Source organism: Cavia porcellus, unplaced genomic scaffold (assembly GCF_034190915.1).
Source record: "Cavia porcellus strain 051 isolate PalLab524CR breed Dunkin Hartley unplaced genomic scaffold, mCavPor4.1 scaffold_29, whole genome shotgun sequence".
In the NCBI taxonomy this organism is placed as follows: domain Eukaryota; kingdom Metazoa; phylum Chordata; class Mammalia; order Rodentia; family Caviidae; genus Cavia; species Cavia porcellus.
This window is the reverse complement of record NW_026947512.1, coordinates 1900437-1927919: the sequence shown is the minus strand read 5'-3', so window position 1 is coordinate 1927919 and position 27483 is coordinate 1900437. Positions and strand designations below refer to the sequence as shown.

Here is a 27483-nt window from a genome sequence, read left to right as displayed (position 1 = left end):
GATTTCATACTTTGAAGTTCTAAAACTTCTTCATTTTAACATAATTAAAATAAATTCAATCCTTGCCATATGAATCTTTGTTTAATTGAATTTAAAAAGTACAAGATAGTATGTAAGAAACTGTCATCTTCCCACATTCCCCCTGCCTAAGTCCTTATTTTACCAGGGCAAACAGAACAAACCCTATTCTCTCCTGTTCAGTATCTTGTTATGACAGTATAATGTGTGATCAGAAAATTCACTCTCCTAAACCTTCAAATACAGGTTGGTGATAGATACAAAGTCATTATATAAGAGGATAATATTCATTAATGAACTGATGTCTAAAGGCCTGTACCTAAACATCACTTTGATAAGACTGTATTTAGGATACAGTAAATTCTTTCAGAAGTTATTTAAATACCAAAGAATTTGAAAGCATTATGGAGAAACAGATGATACTCTTTAAAAGATTGTTTATGATGGTATAACAAAATCTAAATCTGAATTATCATCCAATTAAACATTGAAAGTAGAGGCAGGAAAGACTCATAAACCAGTAGCACACTGTGATAGGCTGAAAAATGACCCCAATATTTTTCATCTTTCATCAAAAGGTGAAATACCTTCCTCACCCTTTGTAGCTGATTTAGTCTCATGATTAGGGTAAGTATATTGAAAATGGCAATAGAGATGTTCCAGAACTTTGGCCTCTAGGCTCCTTGTAACTCTCACTTTTGGCCTCTTAGGATGTCCCTCTTATGGTGAAGGATGCTTAAACTAGTCTATTAGATAACAAGTGACCACACAGAAAGAATAGTCCAACCAAAAGCCAACATCCACACCTGTAATCAGAGCCATTTCACCCACCCTCTAACCCCAGTTTAGCTGTCAACTGATTGTAGTCATATGGTTGACTCAACATGGTGAGAAATGATTTGTTATTTTCAGTTATCAAGTTTTAGTATGTTTTGCAGATGAAATAATAACCTAGATTTCATGCCTTCATAATCAAGTCCCTACTGTTATCACTTTAACCTCTGTCATTTAAGTCTTCCCCTTACACATTCTAACCACATGACTGCTTACTGTACCTTGAGCTTGCCAAAGTCAATCCTGACTTACAGCATTCCTTCATCTCCTTCACATCATTAATTCTATAGACTTTGAGCCTATTAACTTACACATTTACATCTCAATCTTTACTTTTTGCTTTTGATATTATTTTCAAATTTTGCCCCTGAAAATTTTTCTTTAGTTAATCCAATAAATATTTATTTTACCATTTTAATTGTATTTGTTTATTATTATCTACCAGTGCTGGCAATTGGACTCTGGACTTTACATATACTAGGCAAATGCTCTACCACTGAGCTATGCTGTCAGCCAAATCTAATAAATATTTGTTAGAAAGTATAAAATGAAGTACTCATTGGAATCAAGAAATATTTAGGAATGTAAATTTTACATCCTTGAAACCAGGAAACTGTATTTTCTTGCAATTCCACTACATATTTTTTTCTCAATAGTGCAGCCCTTGTTTTTGAGGGGAAAAAAACTCCCAAATGATTACCCTTTGATACCTTCACATTCTTTTAAGATAGGATCCCACTATGTAGTTCAGGCTGACCTTGAACTCACTATATAGCATAGGCTGGCTTCAGGCTCACACTGATCCTTTCTACTTCAGCCTTCAGAGTGTGGAATCACAGACATGAACCACCATACCCAGCCATATGTTTACTTTTGACGTCCTCTTCATTTGTTTAAATACCTTATAAAGCTTTTTTAGTGGTTTGAGTGGTGACCCCCCCAGAAAATAAGTACCTATTTTCACTCCTGTAAACTGAAGACATGATCTTATTTGGATGAAGGATCTTTATGTAATTAAATTAAAGATATAATTAAAGATCTCAAAATGAGATCATCTTGAATTATGCAAATGGACCCTAAAGGAACAGAAAAATCACAAGAACACAAAGGAGAAATTGGAATTTTACAGCCACAAGCCGACAAAGGCCTGGAGCCATCAGACACTGAAATAAGTAAGGACTGTCTCCTAGACATTCATATAGAGGATGGTCCAGTTGATACCTTGATTTTGGAATTTCTTTTGGTCCAGATAGCCACTGCAATGTTTTGTTTTGTTTATCATCCATGTTGGATTGAAGGTATAAGGCATCAAATATCTTTGTCCTGTTATAATCTCTACCCTGCCACTGTCTTGGTCATTTAAGTACAAGTTTTGCCTCTCTAGATCTAAAATGATAGTAGCAAATTAGATCAGAACATCCCAATTGGTATCTTCAGGAACGCTGTTTCAAAGGACAAAAAAAGGGTGTGCTCTGCAGCCTAACCTTCACCCCCACCAAAACCAGGGACTTGAGGTGGGTGGATAATTATATTAGTTAAGGTTCTCAATGTGGACAAAATCAATGGAGAAGGGGGAAATAATTAAATTACATAGTCATGCAAGATGATTTATTGAGCAAGCTTTCATGAACACAGACAAGTCCACAATGGCCACCTCCATGCTAAAGAGCCAGGGGATCCACTAGCTGTGAAACTCAAGAGGATGGATCAAAGATGCAGCACCAGTTTGAGGCTGAAAACATAAACATTCCCTGGAGCTACTAAGTTAAAAGGCTGAAGAGCCTGGAGTTTGAAATACATAGGCAATAACAGTAGCAAAGTACACCCTCATACAAGCAGAATGAAACTTTCAAAACTACAGACTACCAAGGGCTGGGGATTTAGCTCAGCGGCATAAGCACCTGCTTTGCAAGCATGTAGTCCTGAGTTTGATCCCGGTACTGATTTAAAAAAAAATACAGGCTACCTTTTTCTTTCCTTTTCTTTCATTCATCTAGGCTACAAGACTATAGGATGGTGCTACCAACAATCTCCCCCTCTTAATTTACTGACATACAGGCAAGTTATCTTTGAAAGCACTCCACAGAGGTACCCAGGGTGTGCTTTAGTAATCTATTAGGCATTTTTGATCCAGTAAAGTTGATATATCACAATTAATGCTCACAGTCTACCAGACACATTTCTTTAACAGTACTTAAACTCAAAGACAAGTTCAGAACTCCACCTAACATGATACAACTATTTTGCATACAACTGAAAACACAATAATTTCTTACTTTCAAAGTCTCCATCCAGTTTTAGCATTTTTCAAAAGCCTAAGTCAAAGTCTCTTCTGAGACTCAAAGCAAATCCTTAACTGTGAGCTATAAGAATAAAACCAAATTATCAAATCCCAAAGTACAATGCACAGGTAAACATTCCTATTCTAAAAGTGGAATCGAAAATAATTGGAACAAGACAAAAAGCCCAGCAGGATAAACATTAAGTTGACAGCCCACATCTGGGGCTCATGGTGATAAGATGTAAGTTCCAGATAGTTTGAGCAGTCCCACCCTATGGCCTTGGTAGTTTCTGCTCACATGGGTTCTTTCCTGGGCTCTTGACCTGTAGCATTCCATGTTCCTGCAATCTTTGCCTTTCTGGGATCTTCATTTTGCTTTTGGATTCATTCCCATAGGTTCATACACTGCTCTCTCAGTTTCTCTTTGCCTAGTCTCCAGATTCCTTTGAAATATGAATAGGAGCCTCACTGACCCACAACTCTTGAGTTCTGCATACCAGTAAAATAAGCAACACTTGAATGATGCCAGTGTCTGTTGTCAACAAAAGCAATACTGAGGTCCCCTTGGACCATGGCTATGGCAGGCTCTAACTGCCTGGATGTTGAAAACAGTGAAATAAATTCCAGGGAACCAAATTCCTAAGAAGCCCTTCTCAACCAAAGGTTGTTTGGATTTTTTTTTTTTTTTCTTTTTTGCCTTTTTCCCGGTACTGGGGATCAAACTCACGACTGCCTGCTTGCAAGGCAGGCACTTATGCCGCTGAGCTAAATCCCCAGCCCATATGGATTTTCTTTTAAAGAAAGGTTTGACATTTTCACCCTTGAGCCTATAATAGGTGGGTTCTTGATGATTTCTGAGATACCCTTAAGGGATCTTTCTTAATGTCCCTGTGGGAAGTACTTTTTCTTTTTAATGACACCAACCTCTTCAAGAACAACAACTTCTTCGGCCCCCCCTTTATATGTGGTTTCTTTGGGATCAGAATTTGTTTTTTAAATATTGGTTTTGCTACTGGTTCCACTATACTTCTAACCAAGAGCAACGACCAGTGTCAATGCCACAGCCTGAAAGTTGGGCTGTGTTGCAATTTCAGATAAATTAGCTCATCCTTACCATCGTGACACTGGCCAGAGTATAACATTGTTGACTTCTGTTTCATTTTCCAATAGAGCTTTGGTTCCCAACTGACACTCCAAAGCCCGGCCTTTACTATCTATATTCTTATCTGTATTCTGCCCTTATGAGATCCAACCAGAATCACCCATCCAGTCGGCCTACATGTAGCATTCTTGGATTTAGGTAATCTGCATCTTTAAACCTTTTCATGCTCCTACAAACTAGTTCCAAAGGCTTCTGAATCACACAATCACATACAGTCACAGCAAGAGCTCTAATCCTAGTATCAATTTCCTGGATAAGTCAGCTTTCCTGCCACTGGGACACAATACTTGACATCCACAGTTTTAAATGAGACTGATTTGGCTCACATTCTCAAGGAGTTCCATTCATAGTCAGCAGGCTCCAAGGAAGAAGTTTGTAGTGGCCTGGAAGCAAAGCAGGGTAACAGCACCTGGGAGGAAGGAATAAAGGACCAGATACAAACCTCAAGGTCTTGCCTCTATGCCCTACCTGGACACACCCAGAAGTGTGCTTTACTAATCTGCTAGGCATTTCTTAATCCAGTCAGGTCGATAGATCACAAGTAATGGTCATAATAATGTTCTGTGTTCACACAGGTTTGGAAAACACTGGAGCAGATTTATCTGTCACCTTCTCATCCCCACCCCAACCCACCCCTACTATAGATAACTAGGCCAGAGAAGAAACATTTGGTCCAAATTAGACACCACAAATTCTTCCAGGAGTTTTGAATTGAGATTCAGAAATTTCACTTAGTCTTTGTTCCTATAAATGAGGATAAATGTCCTTAAGGGCTACGGTGTGGTCACAGAACTTTCTGTGTGCAAAGAAAAGTACACAATGTAAAGAAAGGTATTCTGCAGATAGAGGAGAATGGAGGAAATATGCAGAGAGAAATAGAAGATCAGGCAGCCTGAAACGTAAAGAAAGATGAAAAATATGGCTTAATGATTTTGAGATTGTTTAGATTCCATGAGATACTTCTGTTACTACAAACTCTCCTATTTTTGCTTAAGAGAATTTGAATAGCTTTATTTTGCCCACAAAATACCAATAATTGAGACAGGAAGATTTTTACTTATTAAATAACATCTTATTGGAGCATTTAAAATACAGCAGAGAGAAAATCATTGGGAAATGAATTCTTACTAGAGGAGTGAGTATGGAAATTAAAGACCCAAACAGAAATAGGGAAAGAAAAAGCTAGCTTAATATGGCAGTATTCCCAGTATTCTTGGAGACTGAGACAGGAAGATCACAAGTTCAAGCCCAGCCTGGACAACTTAAAGAGATCCTATCTCAAGACAAAAGAAAAAAAATTTGAAAAGGACTGTGAACATAGCTCTTATGAAGGCCTTGGGTTTAAGAGAGATAGAGAGAGAGAGAAAGAGAGAGAGAAATACTACAAACAGTACATGTAAGGGAACGAGGACATACTTTATAATTAATAGAACCACTTACATCGGTACTAATTCAGATAACAGAAGTCTGTTCTGTTACGTCAACACAATACTTGAAATTGTTAATAAAAGATTTACTTTGCCATACAGTTTTAGGGATTTCAATCCATGTTGCCCCCATTTTCCAGTTGGACCTATTGTTTTTGGGCCATGGCAAGGCAGAACATCATGGAGGGGAATATATAGCTGATCAAGCTGCTTGCCTCAAAGCAGCCAGAAAATGAAAAAGAGTAAGATGGGGGACAAGGGTCCCAAGGTCCCCTTCAAGAGCATACCCCACAGTGACCCAACTTACTCCCACTAGACTCTACCCCTTAAAGGTTCCACCATCTTCTAATAGTGCCAGAGATTAATACAAAGATCTTTAGGAGACATTGCAAATGCAAACCATAGCAAGGAGGTTAACACAAATTTTAACATATAATCTCTGTTGTCACGGATTTTACTTTATTGATTCTGAATGAATATTTTTCAAAATATGTTCTTGATAGCCACTGTGTATAATTTGTAAAGATCACTGATGTTTAATAAATGGAATAGTCAGTGCATCAGTGAAAATTGTGTTATGACTATGATGAAAAATATTTAAAGAAGTATCTTTCCCATTTTAGATAGATTTAAATTTTTACTAAACTTTAAAGAGCACTTATGAGATTGCTTTGTTCATGGAAGTGTGCTTAAAACACTTTGTGATCACGTGTTTCATCTCATTTTCTTCAATAATGTCTAGCAATTTTTCTTTAGTTAACTTTTCCCTATTGAGAAAAAGTTTCTATCTTTGATCTAGAAATCACTATGCAAAATAATAAAGAGAACATATTTATCTATCAAATGATATTCAGGAGAAAAATGAAAACTCAGTAGGCTTTTCAGGGTTTAAGTAACCATGTTTATTTATTTATTTTTTTCACAGCATGGCATGCTGTGCTCTAATGAGTGTTCTCTTTTGTATGTGTAAATTCTTAAGTTATATTGAGCAAGTAGAAATAGGACCAAATAAATTAAGTCTTCTTTCATGTTAGACCTCTTGGGGAATTCCGCAATAATACACAGCTGAAAAAGTGACTTAAGAGTTTTTACTTCTGACTAGGAAGTCTGTCACACTGTACCATGCCCAGGTGCCTGGCTTCCCATGATAAGAAGAAAGTACCAGAAAAGTGGCCTTGCATGTATCAGGAAACAGCCCTTCAAAATGGTATTTGTCAAATGCTTACTTTAGAGAGCCAATTTTAACCTGGCCAGTTCTGGTAACTTCTTCCCTTTTGCCTATGCATCACTCCTAGTGGTATTACTATTGTTACAGGACTTCTCTGTGGGAATAGACACATTCAAAGACTCCTTAAAGTATAGATTTCTGAGAAAAGACAGGACTCTTTTGCTAAATTTAAATTCCAATTATTTTTGAATGTTCCAGCGTGTTTCTGGCTTGATAGTAATACATCTTCACTGTGAAACTCTTCTTTGGACTCTGGCGGTTGTCTTTTCCCTAGTCACTGTGGTAGAGTAACCCCAGGAACCCTGAAGTGCATTTTTCTGTAGTTGTCCCACAGTTCCATTTCAAACCGTTAACCCCTTTCCAAAATGGCTCCTGATTAACCCTTGCAAGCATGGCGGGGCTGTGCCAGATTCCTTCTCCAGTTCTAGCCTGCCAGTGTGGAAGGAGTCACTTTCAGAGAAAAATCCCACAGTGATTTCACAGTTTATAATAGCCACTAGGGGCTCGTGCTGCTGCTCTGGTCCATTGTTTTTCCCTGGAGCTACCAACCCTCTCTGGTTTATCTCAGCCCAAACAGGTCTCCTTCCCCAGGAGCTGGATGAGCTTTCCAGACCGCTTTGTTCTTTTCCCTGTTCTGTCCTTCATTGTTCCAGCTTCTCTAAAGTTCCTAGTTTTCCTGTCAGTTGCTTTCTAATTGCAGGAGATGTGGAAGATTTATGTATTTTCTCTTCACCACCTTGCTTTCTGGGTGTCTCAGGTCCAGATCCCGGAAAGGCCGTATTTTGCTGCTCATCTCCACTTCACCATTTTTTAAAAAAATCTTTTTTAAACTACTTTTCTCACTTTTTCTCCCCACTTGCTCCACAAATACAAAAACAGCTCCTAAGTTTCCCATCTCTTTTCTGTAAATTGTCCAGATGAGATATTCTACTCTCTCCCAATATCTCAGTCTGCCAAGTATTGACTCCCAAATTATTATTTCTAGCCATGGTACACCCTCTCCATCTCCTTTCTTTTTAAATTTTTGTTCTGTATTTGTCTTCCATGTGGGAGTGTGAAGATACTTGATCAATAAAAGTCCAAAAAATAACAAAGTTCTCTTAAAAGGGGTATACTAAAATGTCAAAAGTATGTTGACAAGACAAATCCAGTAGAGGCCAGATTTAGTAAGTCAAGTTTTTGCATCCTACAAACCTTTTAAATAACAACAGCCGTGGAAGCACTTTTTGTTTTGCCTGAATCACATTCTAAGAAGAGGTGTTTTCTTGAAAGAATGGATTCATATGGCCTTCTGCCATATGAAGGTAGCAGAAATGGAAAGGATAAGTTGGTGAGTCCTACTTTTAGAAATAAATAGTGAGCTGACAACTAGTGTCTTCCTTTGATCTCAGAAAGAGTAAAATATGAAAGACTCAGGAACTTAATTTAAAAACTCAGAGATTTTTAACCTCAGAGATTTTAAAACTTTTTACTCATTTTTCCTTCTAAAATGTTTGGAAGCAAAAGCTTTAGCATAAAAAAATTGCTTTGAAAATAACAAGGTAGAAGTGGAAGACGGTGTCTTACTTTCAGGCAGGTTTGAAGAGAAAAAAGATCCTCAAAAGAAAAACTATTATGAGGTAGATGAGGGGTATTTTGAGGCACCTACTTCAAAGAACAAAGGAAAACACAATTCATTTTTGGAACAGTGAACACAGGAACTCAACATATGCTACATAAAAGAAAGAGAGAGAGAAACAGAAGAGATAATCTGCAACTCTAGCCAGGAGACAGATCCCAGTTATTTGGAGCTGTTGAATGCTGTTTCATGTTAAAAGGCATGTTGTATTATGATGGGTATATTCATATCTGAAAGTTTCACTCTAGAATAAATTACAGGACATTACAGCAGTGGAAGGCCAAATCGGGGATGTTTACAGTGAGGTCACTTCCTCTTTCCCCTCTTACAATTCCTTTTTCCTTTCCCAATGTGCATGAAAATTCCAATCAGCTCCTTGGGTCATCAATGCCCACCCTACGCACCACCCTCCAGTCAAAGGTTACACCTACCCTCCCCCATAGCCAGGGTAGAGGAAACCCAGACTGCTCCCTCGTCCATGGAATAAAGGCACTTTTACTTTTATATTCTGCTCCTTTATTGCGCTGAAAAACTCTAGCAATATCCATCGGGAAGGATGAAAGGGCAAAAATTTTGTTCTCTGAAGTTTTCCAAAAATAGAATGTGCTCCTCAGGGAGACAGCACATTTCCCATCCTTGGCAGGTGATCTAAGCAAAAACGTTTAAAAAACAAAGTGCAAACACAATGAATGCTTTTGCACTGATGAACTGTAGAGTGTTTTCTAATTGTAAGCATTTATGATTCTATGATTGTAGCAAGTGCCTAGATGTGTAAGGAAAACTATCCTCCAAAAGCTTACTATCTGGTTATGAATCAAAACACATGGAAAATCATTTTTAAAAAACTTTGGTGGCACATAGTTAAATGCCAAAATCAACATTATCACTAATAAAAACCAAGAGAATTCATAGAAAGCAAGTTTGAAATGGTGCAGGAGTAGAATGTGAGTCCTGATGTAGTTTTGTGGGAAAAAAGTCTAGATGAAATGGTATGCCAAGACTAGGAATGAAACTGTCATAAGCCTTAAACTCTTGTTCAGCCTTCATTAAATTTCTGGAAGAAAATCATAGGTCACTACACACAATTTAAGACTATCTTTCTGCCTCAGACTCTCGAGGTATTGGGATTATAGGTATTGCATACTATGTCCAACTCTGACCACTGATCTTATAATTAACCTAAACAATATATAAACAATGAATTTTGTTCCTGAATGGGGGGGTACTTTTAGGATTTTCTTACAAGGTTTAAAAATTCTAAAAGAGCTGGGTATGGTAGTGTACACCTGTAATTCCAGCACTTGACAGACCAGAGGAGGGAGGATCAGCTGGGGTTCCAGTATACTCTAGACTATAGTACTTAAAACATTAGCCAGAGAACTAGGCAAGAGAAAGAAATAAAAGGGATCTGTATAGGAAAAGAAGTCAAGCTATCCTTATTTGCAGATGACATGATCCTTTACATAGAAAACCAAAACAATTCCACCAAGACTCCAAGAAGTAATAAACAAATTCAACAATGTAGCAGGACACGTATTTTCACACATCATAATTAACCCATCCATGAGGAAAGAAATTAGGAAAACAATACCATTCATAACTACTACAAGAATCAACCTAACCCAAAAATGAAAGACTTCTATAAAAACAAACAAAACCACTAAAATACTCTGAAAAAGGAGATCAAAGAGGATAGCAGGAAATACCAACACCATACCAAACAGAACTAGAAAAAACAATTCTAAAATTCATATGAAACTGGGAGACTCAGAATAGTAAAAGCAATCCTGAGTGGGTAAGGGGAGCAGGAAGCATTGCAAATCTAGATTTCAGTTCCACTACAAATCTACAGCAATTAAGAACAGGATGATAGTGGCACAAAAACTTACATGCAGATGATGAAACAGAAGAGAGGATGCAAAACAAGCACTGACAGTGGTCATCTGATCTTTGACAAAGAGGCCAAAAGCCTAAGTCGAAGGAAAGAGCCTCTTTAGTAAGTGATGCTGGGTAAACTGGCTGCTACCTGCCGAACATTGAGTTAGACTCCATTTCTCATCACCTACTAAAATAAAATCAAAATGGGTCAAAGACTTAAATGTTAAAACAGAAACATTTAACCTGAAAGATAGAATAGGGAAAACTCTTGAAGACATAGGCATAGCCAAGGACTTTTTGAACAGAATCCAGTTGTACAAGAAATAACATCAGAATCAAAAAATGGGATTATATCAAATTAAAAAAGCTTCTGCACAGAAAAGGAAAAAAACAGAATGAAGAAAAAAAATGGAATGGGAAAAAAATTCACTAGCTACACCCCAGACAGAGGGCTAATATGTAAGATATAAGAAGAACTAAAAAAAAGTAGCTCCCCCCAAACAAAAGACTCAATAAAAAATGAATAGATAGTATCAGAAGAAGTACAAATGGTAAATAAACATATAAAAAATGCTTAATATCTCTGACCAGTAGGAAATGCAAATTAAAATAACATAGATTCCATCTTACTCCAGAAAAAATGGCTTTCATCATGAAATCAAATGAAAATAAATGTTTCTGAGGCTGTGGGGGAAAAGGAACATTTTTATTTTGGTGGGAATGTAAACTAGTACAACCACTATGGAAATCAGTATAGAGACTCCTCAAAAAGAAATTGCATTTGACCCAGCTATTCTTCTTCTAGGTATCTTCCCATAAGATTTAAAGACACAGTGATAGATGCATACTTACATTTATAGCAACACAATTCATAACAGCTAAATTTTGGAAACAGCCTACATATCCATCAACAGATGAATGGATAAAGAAAATGTGATATTCATGCAGTGGAGTACTACTCTGCCATAAAGAAGGATAACTGTCATTTGTAGGAAAATAGATGCGCCTTGAGATCATGTTAGGTGAAATAAATCAGACACACAAGCTTAAATATTACAGTTTCCTTTTTATGAGAACCCAAAGCACAAGTAATTCGAAGAGTAAAATAAGAGATAATAGAAAATAGAGAGATACATCTTTTCTAAAAGGAAAGGGGAAATAAAAACAATTAAGATGTGTTATACACATGCACCAACTCCCCACGAGGATTATAATTATTATATACTGCAAACATGTACTAATAAAGATTTTTAAAATACAAAAAGATACTCTTAATGGAAAATTCATTATCAAAACCACTGAAAACTCAAGGTTCTTTGATAGATCAACTGTTTGGAGTTGAGAATGACCGTATTTTGTCTACCCAGTAGTAAATCTAGAACAGCCAAGGCATTGAGAAAGGTGTGGAGCAGCTAAGGTTGGCTGCACAAATGTTTATAGTTAGTGCAATGCGGAGGCAAGAATATGGGTTTTAGTCAAACAGCCACCAGGTGAGTCCGAGTGCAGCAGACAATGCGTTAATAGCCCCAGCTAATGGCTTCCCTGGACGCAGGCCCACTCCAGTGTGGCTTTGCAGCTTTCCCTTCCTGTAAAATTTTGTCATCCTTGTAGCATGATTTGGCCAACAGAATAAAGAAAAAGTAATGGTCCACCACTACTGAGTCGAGGGTTCAAGAAGCCATTGCCTCTCCCCCCTTCTCTTTCTTTAACCTTCCTTCCACCGAAAGAATAAACCTTGACTCACCTGCTGACCACGTGGAGCAGACCTAGTCTTTTCAGCTGTGGGTGGACGAGCCCCACATAGAATCAGCCAACTCCCAAACATGTTGAGAGACTACCAAGATTAGAGAACCGTCTACCTGGTATTTGACCTGTGGTCCTCAGAGCAATAAATACATGCTTAATATTTTATGTTGCTGAGTTTTGGAGTGGTTTGTTTTGTAACCGACTGCTAAATGGCACATCCGTTACTATGTAACCTTCAGGAAGTTGCTTAACTTCTGAGTCTGATTTTATTCATCTGTGCTAAAATGTCTGTTATACATTATCTTCAATCCTCACCATACTCCTGTGATGTATTTACCCACTGTTTTTTTTTTTTTTTTATTGGTACCAGGGATCGAACTCAGGACTGCCTGATTGCAAGGCAGGTGCTTATGCCACTGAGCTAAATTCCCAGCCCTTGTATTTACCCATTGTAAAACAAATGAATTCTTACTAAGGTTTAAGCAATTTGAATCAATGTAACTTTCTTATAAAAGACTTCAAAGAAAGTACACCATTTCTATAAGCAAATTTAATAAAGAATTCCAAAATACAGTTTGAAAAGGAGAGTGGCTTGTTTGTATTAAGAGTATCCATCTATTTAAACAGTTGATAATTTCAGTACAGAAAGGATAATCATATGTCTTAATGGAATGAGGGCAAGGATTCTTTTGTTTTGTTTGTTTTTGCCTATTTCCAGGGCCTAGCAGAATAGTCAAAGTATTAGTAGATATCAGGAAGTGTTTGAAAGAATCCATGAATGAATACTAAGTAATGTTACATTGAAGACATGTATGGTCACACTCAAATACGAAATTAAAGGATTCAAAATGTAGCTGATATGGTGGCACACCCCCGAATCCCAAGTATTCAAGAGGATGAGGCAGAGGAATTACAAGTTCCAGGCCAGCTTGGGGAATTTAGTGAGACCCTGGTGTCAAGATAGAAATTTAAGTGGACTTGGGATGTAGTTGTCCTAGAGTGCTTGCTTAGCATGTCTGAGGTCCTGGGTCTGACCCCAGTACTGCCACAAAACAAAACTTGAGGCCTCCAATGAAATAAAAACATCTTCCTTTTTCTTACATGATCTCTGTAAAATCACAGAAAAATCTACCTGCATGGTTAAGACAGCAGCACAGAATGGAGAGGAAGGGGTGAAGCTTCAGCAGAAGCTATCACTGTTACAAGTCTTCTCCTCGTCACATAGGAGTTCTTCAACACGCAGACCTACTTTGCCCTCTCGGCTGTGTTGTGCCTCCCTCCTTCCTGCAGGCTAACACAGAGAGACCTGCCAACCATACATGTGTACTGTTCTGTGTGGAGACCAGAGAACAAACAACAGTGTCTGCAGAAGGTCTGGACCAGCGTTTACGGATGACTCAATTCCCGGAAAGGGTGTTGACAGGCTGGGTAAAGAAATCTGGGTGAAAATTTTCTTTATGATTTCTATAGAACCTGGATTTTAGGTTTTAGTCATGACAGAGACAAAAATAAAATAGGCAATAATAAAGGGCAGGCTACAAGGTTTAACAGTCAAACTTGAAATTACACTATTTGAATAAAATCTGTAGTTGCCTTTCATTTTTGCTGCCAGGACCCTTCTTTCTCTCCTTCAAAACCACCATTTTTTCTAGATCTTTCCTACTAGACTGAGCTCTCTAAAAAGCAATCATCTGAGAGCCAGCCAAAAGGCAGATGCTTATCATGAAAACTGACTCGTGTTTTGCAGAAGATACAATGTAAGGGCGAATGTCTTCACCTTTTCTTTCTGTATTTTACATCGTTGGGGCCTTAGGAAAAGTCAGTGGAAATTTACTTGATAATGGGTAGCTTGACTTGGGGGCACTTCCCTTTGAAGCTCCCTCCCAGAGGTGTGGGTGTGTACAAACAGATGTCAAGTTTCATTAAAAGAGAACTATCTCAGTGGGCTGAGGATGAGTAAGGTACCAGCTTCACAGATGCATATGGTACACTAAACGATCATCAGCTGTTTCCACTCGCCTCCTACATCTGGGATGAATATTTAATTATTCACTCATTCTAAATATGTTGAACATTTACTATATGCAAGGACCTTTGTTCTGCTAGGTATGAAAAATTGAAGGCAGGGCCCAAAGGCACAGGAAGATACATGGCTCAGTAGAACGAGAGATAATCAGAAGTAACCAAATAAAGGAAGTAAGAACTGAGAAATGTTACTGGGTGTGGGAGCAAAATGGGAGATACATCTTGACTTGTCCTGACTCATTCAGGAAAGAGTAGGAATTGGCCAGCTGGAGAATGGAGTGTCGGATGTTTTTGGTAAAGTGAATAATCATGGCAAAGATTCAGCGACAGTCAGTCAAGCAGAGGCAAGTGCAAATGTGGCTGAGGAGAAAATAGCTTTTCTTGACCACCCTCAAGGCCTCCATCTGTCTTGTCTAAGCTGCAGCCAATAAACATATAATCTAAGGAAAAAGCTCTGCAGAGCAGAAGAATCCCTCAACCCCAATTCTAACCTGCTTTATAGGCCCCAAGTAGAAGATCTGGAAGGGGCATCCTGAGAATGATGTTTGCACACAAAGGTGGTGAGAGGAGGGGGAATGACACCGTGTGTGCCACGCTGTGTCTCCATCACTGATGGACTTGTTTCTCCTTCATATCTGTCTCTGTCTATAACCAGCCATAAACTTAAAACTGAGATTATATGAAAGATTTATGTCAGATGAGGAAATAAATATCCCTTTTAGTTTCTCTCCAACCTGAGAATCTGATTTTGCTGATATTGGTGATCATGTCTCTTGTGTTCACTTTTATTTCTCCACCAACCACTACAGTGCCTATATACAATACAGTCATTTTTTGGATGAATGAGTTCATGGGTAAATAAGCAACTGTGAATATTGGTGAGTAAATACTGTTTTACTTATAATTACAGAAAGAATGAGTGGCTTACTCAATGCCAGCCACTGAAAATGCATTTAAGTTTGAACAGTCATTCAATTACAGCAAGAATAATTGCCCACTGCTATGTTATGGATGTGAGCCAATTTCTAGAAAAAAAAATACTCACATGCATTATAAAAGCATAATTTCACCTGACAATAAGTGGATTCCCTGCAAATTCTTCCTGAAAACAGAAAAGACTTCCCTAATACAGCAAGAGTGACTCACCTTTTCATTTCTGAGTAGTTCCTTCCAGCTTAAGTATGACATTTGTTTAAAAGATAAAACCAGTCCCATTCCAAGGAAATGACATCTGGACCGCTCTTCATGGATGAGAATTTTATTGAAATATAGGCACTTGGCAGAGTAAATACATGGTTACAAAGTGTTTTAGGTTTATTTGCTTTATATAGTGACCATAAAAATAAAACCACCACAGTGTAGTCTTTTTTTTTAATCTAAAACTTGCAGACTTCAGAACGTAAACCTCCAAACCCATCTGCTTATGGTAAAGGAGAGAGACATTCGCTGCCAACTTTCTCACTTTGTGAAACTATGATTTTTTGAGTCAGGGATGTCCTTCTCTTCCCCATGTTAATATTGTTATGTAGCACTTAACATTTAACACTTTTTTTAGTAGTACCTGGCTGAACCCAAGAATTCATACATGCTGGTTAAGTGCTCTAATACTGAGCCACAACCACTGCCCATTAAGCAATTTTTCTAATGAATTGTAATTACTTTTTATCTGGAAGAATGGTTAAAAACCCTCTGAAATCACTGGTTCTCATCTGGACAATTATAAACCCAGGTTTGTGAGTCCTTCAATAAAATGAAGAGAATCTAACTAACATTCTTCAATTCTTCACGTGCAGCCTCTTTATAAAGTTTCTGGATAAAATGGAGTCTTATCCTCAATCTCCAAAATCCTTAAAAAACAAAAAAGTTTACTGTGCATAATGCAAAGCACTACTTACTGTCTGCTCCAAGTGAAACAGGAAACACAGGCAAGCCATTTTTTTCAAGGAAAATATTCTTTGTGAAAGGTCACTAATAGCATATCTGCTTTAAAGTCATGGGGTTTTTGCCAAGGACCGTGTCTTGAGGTTTTATGCATTTCTAAAGGCTTTGCCCATAGCAGAGATCCCCAGAGCAGTGCACTGCGGCTTTTTGTGCTGCTCATTTGAATCATAATGACCTTGCTCCCACCTGGAAACCACTAAAGCAACACACACGAATCTACGTGAGAAATAAGAAAAAGGCATGATAACATGAAGTCGCCTCTTCAACACAGTATCACGGACATGAAATATTTCATGCACCTCAATTTCATACTCCATTTTCAAATGTAACAGTCCTGCTCATGTGAAAGAACTTGCCTTTGTGAAATATGTACAGCAAAAGATTTGTATTGTGTTTACCAGTATGCTCTGCTACTTAGTGCCTAGTTTCAGAATGGAAAAAGGAAAGGTACTGATATTCATCCATCTAATGCAGTGAAATGAACTCTCCTAGGATTGGAAAGATTCCTAGCTTTCCAAGGGGTGCAGGAAGCACTGAGGTGAGCAAAGGAGGGGGGCTGGGAATGCTCTGGGGCAGAGTGGGCCTGAGCTAGTGCTCCATAGACCACAATTCTCCCAGAAAGAAGGGCAGGCCTCAGGGGGCTGGGCACTGCTTCTTTGGCTCCTTGCCTTGCTGTGTAGTGCTTCTGGCCATCTGGCCATCTGCCTTTCGGACTCTGGACTTTATTTAAGGGAAGACACAATGAGGGCAGAAAGCCTGAATGAAAACATCTCCCTGTCTAACAGCAAGCCCCGGATAGCCTTTTTACAGCAGGGTACTGGGTATTCAGTTCCTCCATTTCCTGAGCATCCCGTGTGCCGGTTCCGGTGCTGCACACTAGGGATATTAAAGTTACTAGACACACAGGAAGCCATGATTCAAGGATGTGGAGTTTTAGCAGGAAGCACAAATGATGACTAAACCTGAATTTTAATCCTGGAAGAAAGGAGTTTCTAGGAGAGTCAGTTAGTAAACATAATTTTAATACACTGTGACAAATGCCAGGAGATGAGTGAGTAATGGCTAAGCAGAGACAAGGGAGAAATGATCTATCTCTACCTTCCTTAATTGTGACGGGATCCTTCATACACCTCAGAGTCTAAACACTTACAGAACTGAGATAATCCAGTATGAAACTGTACTGATACTGATTATTATTCCTCTTTTTCTTCATGGGAAGAATTTTTTTTTTTTAATCGGTACTGGGGATCGAACTCATGACTGCTTGCTTGCAAGGCAGGCGTTTATGCCGCTGAGCTAAATTCCCAGCCCTCATGGGAAGAATTCTATGCAAGGAAATATTTTCTTTCCTGGTTAAATGGTTAAACTGTGGAACAAATTCTCTAAAGAATTAATGTAAGTATGCTTGGTGGTGATAATCAAAACAAGCTCTTATACAATATATTAGAATGTAATACTAAAATTTGTGGAAGGAAACTTCAAGATATAGTACCTGGGATTGAAATGCTTAGGGAATAACCTGGAGTTTTTCTTTCTTTTTTTTTTGTCTTTTTCGTTTTTATCGGTACCAGGGATCGAACTCACGACTGCCTGCTTTCAAGGCAGGCGCTTATGCCGCTGAGCTAAACCCCCATCCCCTCCTGGAGTTTTTCTAAAGAAGTCTTTTTTGTAGATTTATGCAAGTAAGTCCATTTCATTTTTAATATTAACAGTTACGTTTTACTATCCATTTACAAGATACATTTCTATTTGCTTTCAGGAAGAAAAGAACAGTGACCTTCTCAATCGGGTATCACCACTAGTTGGTACCTAATAAGGATTCAATTAATTTTCCAAATGAACAACTGATTTCTAATTTTAGTTACACTGGAAGTTGGTGAGCTATACCTTGGCTTTTGTATTCATTCACTGATTCACTGATTCATTGATTCATTGATTCCTTATCTGAAAACAAACCAGTGGAACAAAAGAAAGTTATCATGGCTTGAAAATTGGCATGATTTCTTCTTCTAAATTCTCACAAGCCTTTTATATGAGACAAATCACTTTATATTTTTTCTTTATTACTATGCCTAACACAGTGTGTGGCGTGCAGTGCCTATTCAAATAACATTTATTTAATTTGTAGGCTTTAAGCTTCATAATTTTAGCTAAGCTCTTTGCACAGTCTAAGACTAATTTGGAATGCTTTCAGGCTTACACTTGCCAATACAATTTCGTTGCCTCGTCTGAATTTCCTTAAAAGGTAATTAATTGATAAAAATCCACACAATTAATTAACAAGAAATTGGGTGCATAATTAGTAAAGGCCCATACAGTCCCACAGATCCCAACCTTCCTCCTTGGCTTCTGTTCAGCTCTCCTGAGACCTGCATGGGGTATGAATGGTTCTGTGGGTTGCACACATCAGGGGCGACTGGTGCTCATGACCCTCCTCTTTTTGCAGCCTGCCTAGGGACAAATGTTGAGTCCCTAAGAGGCCAGGAAGTGATAGAGTAAATGGAAATGGTGAGGCAGAAATTACAGCATACATTTGCATTTTTAAGAAAAGTTAAAAAGCCTGAAAGTGCAGTAGAAAATTGCACCACTGAAATGTGTGGAATATGGAGAACTGCGCCCCTCCTGCTTCCCGTCACCCCAACACTCCAGCGCCTTTGTGATTCCTATAAAAATGCTAAAGCCATACAGGATGGTGAGGCAGTTCAGTTCCACAAAGGCTGGTCTCTGTGCTCGTAGCCTATGTGCACTTTTTCTGGCTTCATTATTAGGATTAAAGAAATATTTCATAATTTGTTTTTCAGGTAAATCACATGCAACTCCCTCATATACCCTTAACTATAACCCTTTGACTTTGTTTAAAGAAAGACTTGCCAAACCGTGCCTCTCACTCCTCTGAGGGCTGCTCTGGGGAGCTCTGCTGGCAACTTTCTCCCGCCTTCACATCATCTTTAAATGAATCTAGGGCATCTGTGTGTGGAGCATTCTCAGCCACCTGCTGACATTCATCAAAGTGGGCAGGCTTCACAGCCTCTGTATCCATGCTGGTCACAGCTGGGGCCACAACACTTCTCTCTCCCATCACTTCTTGTTCCTCAGGAACCTGGCTCTCAGCGGGGCAAATGGGGTCAGAATGGAAAGGACCGCCTTCCTCACCCGTGGCCTGGCCCTCTACAGCACTCCCAGGGGCCTCTTCTCCTTCAATGGCATCCAGTGTGGCAGCCCTCCCTGCAAGCTCCATCTCACAAGATTCTATGGCCTCTGTTGGCTCTGCTGTGTGGTCTGGACAGCTGGTGTCCTCTGTGAGATGTCCAGTGAACTCGCCACAAGCTGGCTGAGGAGCAGGGCTGCTCAGCTCAGGAAATGCCCCCAAGTCTACCGCGGGTACCTGAGCCTCTGGAGGAGGAGAATGGGCTTCCCGCTCACTGACTTCGCTTTCTTCACGACTGTCCTCCAGAGGGGCGGCTGCCTGACTGGCCTCTGTGTTGATCTGGGTTTTTTCCTCTTCTTTCTCATTCTGTTGGGAAATCACTGTCTTCTCATCTGTGTCTTCTGCAGTCACCACAGCAGATTGCACTGGCACTTCAACAGTCACCGTCAGCAAATCTCTGAGCTCCTTCAAGGATCCTGAGGCAGTGGTGGGTTCTGGCTTTTCATGGGTGGGCTCTTCATTTTCAGAAGCCCCTCCCATTTCTGGCTCTGATGAGTGTACAACCAGGGTTTCTTCCACGTCCTCTTTAGCCACAGGAGTCACAGCAGGGTCATCTGTGCCTGAGACTGTCATCTGCTCACTCTCACTTAGGGCAGAGTTGGGCTCAGGGAGAGAAAGGCCTTCCTGTTTGGCCAATAAACTGGGATCCTCAGGCTGCTGCTTCTCCTCTGACTCCTGGAACACTTCCTTATTTGGAGTCTCACTATCTAGAGCTCCAGGCACAATGGCAGACACTGTCCTGGCAGGGCTGGCCTGGTTTGACCCAATGGCAGGCTTTAGATCTGTTAAGCTGGACACACTTTCACTGGGCAAGGCCATGTTGTCTTCAAATAAGTTATGTTTCTTCAGGATAGCAGCCTCCTTTATCACTGAAAAATACCAGAAGACAATACTTGATAATAAGACTTCTGGACAACCTGGATTTTCTGATTTTCCAGAAGCCAAACTCCCCATTAGCCTCTCTAAACAAATTCTCAACTTCAGGATACAGATAGTCTACCCTCTGCAGATAGCCTTCTCTCATGACCAAAGACTGCACACTCTTCCCAGACTCTGAACCTTGGTAGGTTCATTTCTTCCTTTATTCAAACAGCCTACATTTGCTAGGCATCTACAATAGGACTGACACTAAGAAGCCAGAGGTGAATAAAATACGGCCTTTGCTTTCAAAGTCTATATAACAGTACCATGCATTCCTTTTAGAGAGGCCCTTGTGACATTTAATTAGCTGCTAATACATGTAGTTCAGTTTGTTCACCTAGACTGGAACACATTTAGGACAGAGGCAGGTATTTCACTTCTCTGTTCTTTCTCACAGCACAGTCCTAAATGTGTAATAGGATTTGAGGTCTTGAGGATGCAGCTGGAAGAGGCTTGTTAGGCTGTGGTTTCCAAAATGAAGATATCTGTACATCTACCTTGGCCTCAAAGGCCTTAAGAACTGCAAAGCAGAAACACCAAAAACAGCCAACCTTTATGATAACAGGTCTCTGGTTATGGCTGTACAGGAGCTACTTGTACAGGTTTTTTGATGCTCACCACTTCCACACCCTAGGCAATGGCATTCATATGGGAGACAACATAGATTTGTGTGTGCAGCATAATTTTTTAGCAGTTGGCAATAGATTTTCCTGCTCTAACAAAATCAACACATTATGACAGTTTTCTCACAGAGGACGTAAGGTGTCTGAAGGGAAGTTGTCTGCAAATTCCCCAAAGGCGTTCATGGTGGGCTGGCCATGCCCTGTCTCGGGCCCCCTTTGTGCAGCTGCCATGATGACTCTGTTGCATTCCCTAGCTCCTTGGATCCCTGGGATTAGCTATGTGATGTGGGCTTGTGGTTGGCCAGTTTTCCCAAGGGAGGCCTTTGGGTGATACGCAGGACCTCCCCAATGGACACCAGATAGGTTTCAGGCCCACAGCTTGATAGTGACACTCTTCAGCATATTTTATCAACATTTTCCTATTCACACTCCAAACCCAGGCAAGGCCAGATTCCACAGCACACTGGGTGCTACTGTGCTATCAAGACCCGAAGGGCACTGTGTTATCCCAGGCTTTTTCTGTCTGGCCAAGTGGAGGTGAGGAATTTGCTGAGAGAGCAGCGCTCAGGCCCTGCTGCTGAAGACATTTCTGCCCTCCCCCTAGAGGGGTTATGAGCCTGTGCCTAACAGCCCTTTCTCCTTAATTCTGTCTGGTACAGTACAAGATGACAGCCCTGCACAAGACACCTTAGATATACTCCCTCTAAACTGTATTATTCTCATCTGAAAAATGAAGATTAACATTCCCATCTGAGAGTTTGCACTGGTATTGAAAGAAGAATTCCCGTCTAAAGGACTGGAGTGGTGTGTGCCAGATCACAAATGTTTGACCGAGGCTGGCTCCTTCCTTCTTTTCTCTCCTCTCTCAGATCTTCCCTGACTAATGCTGACATGTTTCCCCTTTCTTACCTCACAGCCTTCCTGAGTTCCATTTCAGGGGTGCTCCCTCCCTGGGGAGCGCCCTCCAGCACCAGGTAAACCCTTCTTACCTTTCAGAGTCTCATCAAGGAGAATCTGATATAAAATCTCCTCATAGACATTTTCAACGTGGATCATATTGGTATGATCTGCAAAGATGAACTGCTCATATTTCTGAAGCTCCTGGAGAGCAAGAGATAAAGAAGATAAAGAGGAAAAAGCATGAGGCTCCTCAGAGGAGACGAGGAAAGGACAATTTTCATGGGAGTCCTCTCCTCAGAGGGTCAGGGAGCAGTGCAACGTCGGGCCATAGGCCAAGGACGTGAAATACGTCAACTCTACAATCTTCGTGTTCCTTTCAATCAGTCTGCTGAGTATCTGCTAGCTGGAAATGACAGGGTGCCATCTGGCACCTGGTGGTTCCCTTCCCTTTTCTCACACTGGGCATACCTCACATACATTTGAAGGGGGAAGAGAGAAGAAACTTTAGTTATCTCAAGGCCTTGTCAGTAGGTCTGAAACCTATTTTCCTTGCATAGCCAAAGTGTTTTCTTTTTGTTTTTTTATTTAATGCTAAAGTACTTTACCAAGGGATGGGTTATATGGAGTAAAACACACAGTTTTAAAGCAACATCTCAGTGATATTAATGATACCCATCTGGCTATAACCCAGATCAAAAAGAAACACATTTACATTACCCCCAAGATTCCCTAAACTCCCTCCCAGCCCACAGCCCTCTAAGAGGTAAGCAGTGATCTGACAGCTCATGATAGATGAGCTTTGCTAAGTCATGAACTTTAGAGAAATAAACTAGATCCTTTTTGTGTTTACTTTTCAGATTTTTCCTAATTACTGCATATATCAGTAGCTCTTTTCTTTTTATTGATAAGTAGCATTCACTATATGGATAAATCAAAATTGTTTATCCATATTCCTTTGGCACTGAGATTTTCTATTTTTTGACCATGATGAATATCTCTTATGAACACGTTTATACAAGTCTGTTTTTTTTAACTTAAGGGCTTACTTATCCAGGGTGAATATCTAAAAGTGAGGTTGCTGAGTCATGGGATAAATGGATGTTTAACCTTATTAGAATGTGGTCCTTTTTCTGATTAGAGAGTCTCCAGTCAAGTACTTTTAAATAATATTCTTTGTTTTTTTTTGGTACCAGGGATCGAATTCATGACTGTGCGCTTGCAAGGCAGGTGCTTATGCCACTGAGCCAAATCCCCAGCCCCTCTTAAATAATATTCTTTTCCTTCTGACAATGATGCTCCTTAATTTCTGTTAAGATAGCCAGGCATGCTGCAAAATCTCTTAGCCTGCCCTGCTTCCAGAACTTCCCAACGGTTTGCCTGTTAGCAGCATAACTGGACAGGGATCAAAATATATCAATTTGTATCTCCAAGATTAGGATTAACCCAATAATCCTTGTACTGAATGGTGCTGGGGAAGGACTTCCCCGATATGTGGCTTTTAGAGAACCAGGAATTTAGCAGCAAGACATAATTCCTTTTGCCAAATGGACAGGTTTTCTATCAGGTGATCGGAAGCTACCACCATCAGATAACTTTTAGTGCTAAGACTTGGAGGTGCTGTGGCCCAGGATCGTCCTGTATTACCAGGCGGTAACAATAGATTCCATTTATACCCATTGCAGAGGAAAGCCAAAGACCTCAGTGAGCCCTCGAGGGTTTAGGAGACGGAAGTGATGCACAGATATGGAAAAAGAACTGCTCAGCAGACTGGACTCCTCTCAGGACTCTCCACGGAACCCTGCATAAGCATGTCATTGCTCCGAACCTCTGTCCTTTTCTCTGTTAAATGCAGGGCACAGGCTATGCCTGGAACATTCTTTCTTCTTTCCTTCCTGGTTCTTATTCCCTTGACTGCCATTCATCCCTCAAGACTGGGTGAAAGCACAGTCCTCTGGAAAGTCTTTGCCGATCCCACACACAGAGCTGGGCACCTTCCCTGGAACTCCTGTGTGCCTCTCTGCTGCCTCTACACTGTGAATTCTAGAAAAAAGGTGGACTGGCACAGGGTCTGGGTCACACAGATACATTTTAATACATGTTTTAATTTATTTTAATACATATTTTCAGAATAGAGTCCCTTTAAGTTTTCTACTAGCTAAAGAATTCTGTAGGAAGGAATAATTGAGACATTTACATTGTTGTGATGTGCCCAGTTTTATAAACTAAGTCTTCCGTGCCAAACTGATTGAACTGTGCCATATGCTTAATTCTCTAAATCAATTAAATTGGGATCCTGAGGGTGAACCTTGAGACTCCAACCACCTCCAGTTTCTGCTCAGCCAGTACACTGTCCTGCAGTCTCTGACACACCTTCACAATCATTGCTGTGCATGCCTGACACTTGCAGCACCTTCAACTGTGCCGTTAGTGCCAGCAAGCCAACCCCATTGGATATAACAGAACAAGTATGTTTCTGTAGTCATGTACCTAAAGTCTTTCCATATGTAAGATCAAGCATCAGAGGATTGGATATATGAGTCATATTACAATGGGGAGCACCTGGTCTCATTGGGTGTTCTCTACCAACCATTGGCTTGGCTCCAGTTCAGATCATTAATCTATGAGACATCCTTTGGTCCAGGATTTGGCAGCTTCTGGCAGCTTCTTGTTTTTGTAAGTAAAGTTTATTGGATTTTATTGTCTGTGTATATCTGGCTGCTTTTGTGCTTATAACAGTTGGAGTTGAGTGATTGCAAACAGAAATAATATGGACCATAAAGCCCAAAATATTTACTGTCTGACCACTTCCAAAAATGTTCGCCAATCCCTCCCTGGTGTAGTTTACTGTCTGCAAGTACAGTACAGCAAAAGCATGCCTTTGAACTCCAAAGAGAACAAATCATACTTTTAGGAGCAACCCATCCTCTTACTGGTTTGCACGTGGACGCCAGTGCCTTCTGCATAGTGGGAAGTGTGATTTGAACCAGTGCCTCCTGAAAGATCTTCTTCCGGATAGTGCTGCTGTCATAATCATATTGCTGTCAACAGAGAGACATAGGCTAAATAGTGGCATTCCAATCTGTCAACATTCACTTAAACAAAAAAACAGCCACCCATGTCTACTTCTCCCTCCTAATTTCCGAAGACTAGCATTTCCAAGGTCTCAGAGGTCTTTCTACCTAAATCCTGTTCACTTCAGGTGTAGTTGCAACATAATAACCCATCACTCCTCTCCTACAGATATGGAAACTGAGGCAAGGTCAAAACAGAAGTGCCATTTAAGTTACAGAGAAGTTGGGGATAGAACTTGGGAGTGAATTTGTTTTTCATCACTCTTTCTAGGCAGGCCTATGGGAACCCCAATCATCCATTACTCTTAGTCCACCAAGCGGAGCCAATGAGTGGTAATGATTTCTACAACGTAAGAGAGAGCCTGACTCTGAAATCCATTAACACTGTGACCCACTAACCTAACCAAAGAAATTTTAATGATCAGAACAAGAAAAATGATAATCCTCTCTGGTGTGTACTGAAACTGGAGGCCAGCATTTGATTTTAGATGTCACCTCAAGGGGACCACAGACAACCTGGGGAACAGTGACAGGCATGCAAGCAGAAGGATCAGGCCAAATGAGGAATGGCTGGTTAGTCACATGAGGTCATTTACACTGGAGATACTAACTTAAGGCCAATCATAGCTCTGTTCAGTGAACCAAAAGGTGCTAGGTGGATAAGGAAAGACCATAAAAAAAGAATAGAAATGGAATTACTGGTGATCTAAAACAAGAAAGCATATTCTTATAGTCAAAAGTGTCCAGAGAAGGAACGAGCTGTTCTGAGAGACCGAAAGTATCCTAGCACTGGAGGTGTGCAACCACTGGTGAGACCACCCCTGGCAGGAATCTTCACAGCATGGAGATGAAGTTGAAGTAGAGTCACTGAAAGTCCTTTCTCAAACTTGAGGTCCTACAATTAGGGTGCCATTCTACTTGATTTTTTCCGCTCCTCTGTCTGCTGAAGCACTTGGCAGCAGTACTATCTTTTCTCTTTCAGCTCAACTGCCCACGCATTATTATTTGAGTGACCATAATCAACACTGCTTTTTGTCTCAGTGATTTGCTTGCAGTGTTCTGCTTAGATTGTGAGGCATCAAGATGAGGTATAAAATTCAGGGACAACCCTAGGCTTTGTGGGAATTTGACTTTTTGTTCTGAACCATTATGTAGGATAAGCAGGAGACAGTAAACATGTTAGTAGACTGGATTAGTGCTAAGATCACCATGACTAGCTTGGTGAGCTTGAGTAAACCTTTGGAAAGTCCATTTCCTCACTGAGATATATTCTAATCATCTCATAGGTTCTTGTGGTTATCAAACAAAACTTGGCAGGTTTTTAAAATTTTATAAAATACTAATATGTGCAAGCTCCTATTATTGTAATATTTAAATATGTACTTATGCATTATGTGCATTAAAAGCAATTTCATAAGCTAGGTATCCTCTTTGGCTTATTTCTTTTGATGTTTTGATTTTTCCCTTAATATGTTGACCATTTTGGTTTTATTATACTGCAAACTCTTTGAAGACTGAAACTGTGCCTTACCTATTTTTATAAGGCAAGCGATATCCGTCATAATGCTTTTAATGCACAGCCAGTAAACGTTTGTTTTGTCAAGTCCAATGGCTGTGAAAGTAAACCAGGCCCTGTCCTTCCAAATGTGGGCAAGATCAAGAAACTGTGGTCCCTAAAGCAGCCACTAGGTGGCAGAACAGGCTGGGGAAACCCCGTCACTCTGAGAAGCGGGAGGCTGAGTAAAAGGGAGAGTGGGGTGTTTTGTACTTAGCAAAACAAACAGAGGTCACATTTTTGTTTGATGCTTCGCTTAGGTGAGACAAAAGTTTTACCTTCAGGACTCGGAGCTTCACCTTCTCAACGGCAGCGGCAGTTCTGGAGGCCTCTCCTTGGAGATGCGGGGAGAGCAACTGCTCAAACGTGAACACTGCATTCTCCATGAGCTGAAAATCAAAACACACAGACGCGCCCGCTGCACCTCAGCCCGCGGTCTGCCTGGCCTCACTCAGATAAGCCATCAAGAGGCGACACAGGGTGACGGGTCCTCATCCCACTACTTGCATTGTGAAACTAACACCATTCGAGGCAAGGCAGGAAACGCACCCAGCCACCCACAGGTATGCATGTCAGCACGATGCAGTCTCTTCTCATCTCCTGCATCTGCTCCACCACCGGGGAAACCCAGGACCGAGACAGAGACTGCATCATCTCCTGTGGTCATTCCCCTCCTCCACCCTCTTCTGCTGCTGCAGCCACAGATTAAGGAGATGAGGTGGGAGCCTTCTCTCAACCATTCCAGCGGCACCTCCACATTTATTTGACATAAACCACTTGGTAACACCCCCACCCCGGTTCCTTTCACCCCACTACCTCACATATCCCCTCCACACACACTTTTTTTTTCCTCTGCAGGGCTGGGAAGGGAGGCAGGTCAGGGCTTGGTGGCACTGGCTGACACGCCCATGGGTCAGGAAATGGAGTCAGTTTAGATATCTTATTCTCTGCAGCTATGCCTGTATCTGTTTCTCAGGGCCCACTATTACCAAAGGAACTGCTGATAAATCACTACCTGCTATGTTCCTTGTTCATTTTTAGTCTCTT

The 27483-nt window shown here is 40.3% G+C and overlaps 1 protein-coding gene across 2 annotated transcripts in view; it reads right to left on the bottom strand.

The window, feature by feature from the left end:
* Positions 1 to 15459: 15459 nt before the first annotated feature.
* The window catches only part of Niban1 (niban apoptosis regulator 1), a 154138-nt gene continuing 142114 nt past the window's right edge, over positions 15460 to 27483 (bottom strand). For both annotated transcript variants that reach the window (XM_063240293.1, XM_063240294.1), the window contains 4 exons: positions 26715 to 26825; positions 24741 to 24848; positions 21900 to 22011; positions 15460 to 20235 (listed from right to left, as the gene is read on the bottom strand). In XM_063240293.1, coding sequence (XP_063096363.1) covers positions 19043 to 20235; positions 21900 to 22011; positions 24741 to 24848; positions 26715 to 26825 — 1524 coding nt within the window. In that variant the 3' untranslated portion in view covers positions 15460 to 19042. The remainder of the gene's footprint in view (positions 20236 to 21899; positions 22012 to 24740; positions 24849 to 26714; positions 26826 to 27483) is intronic.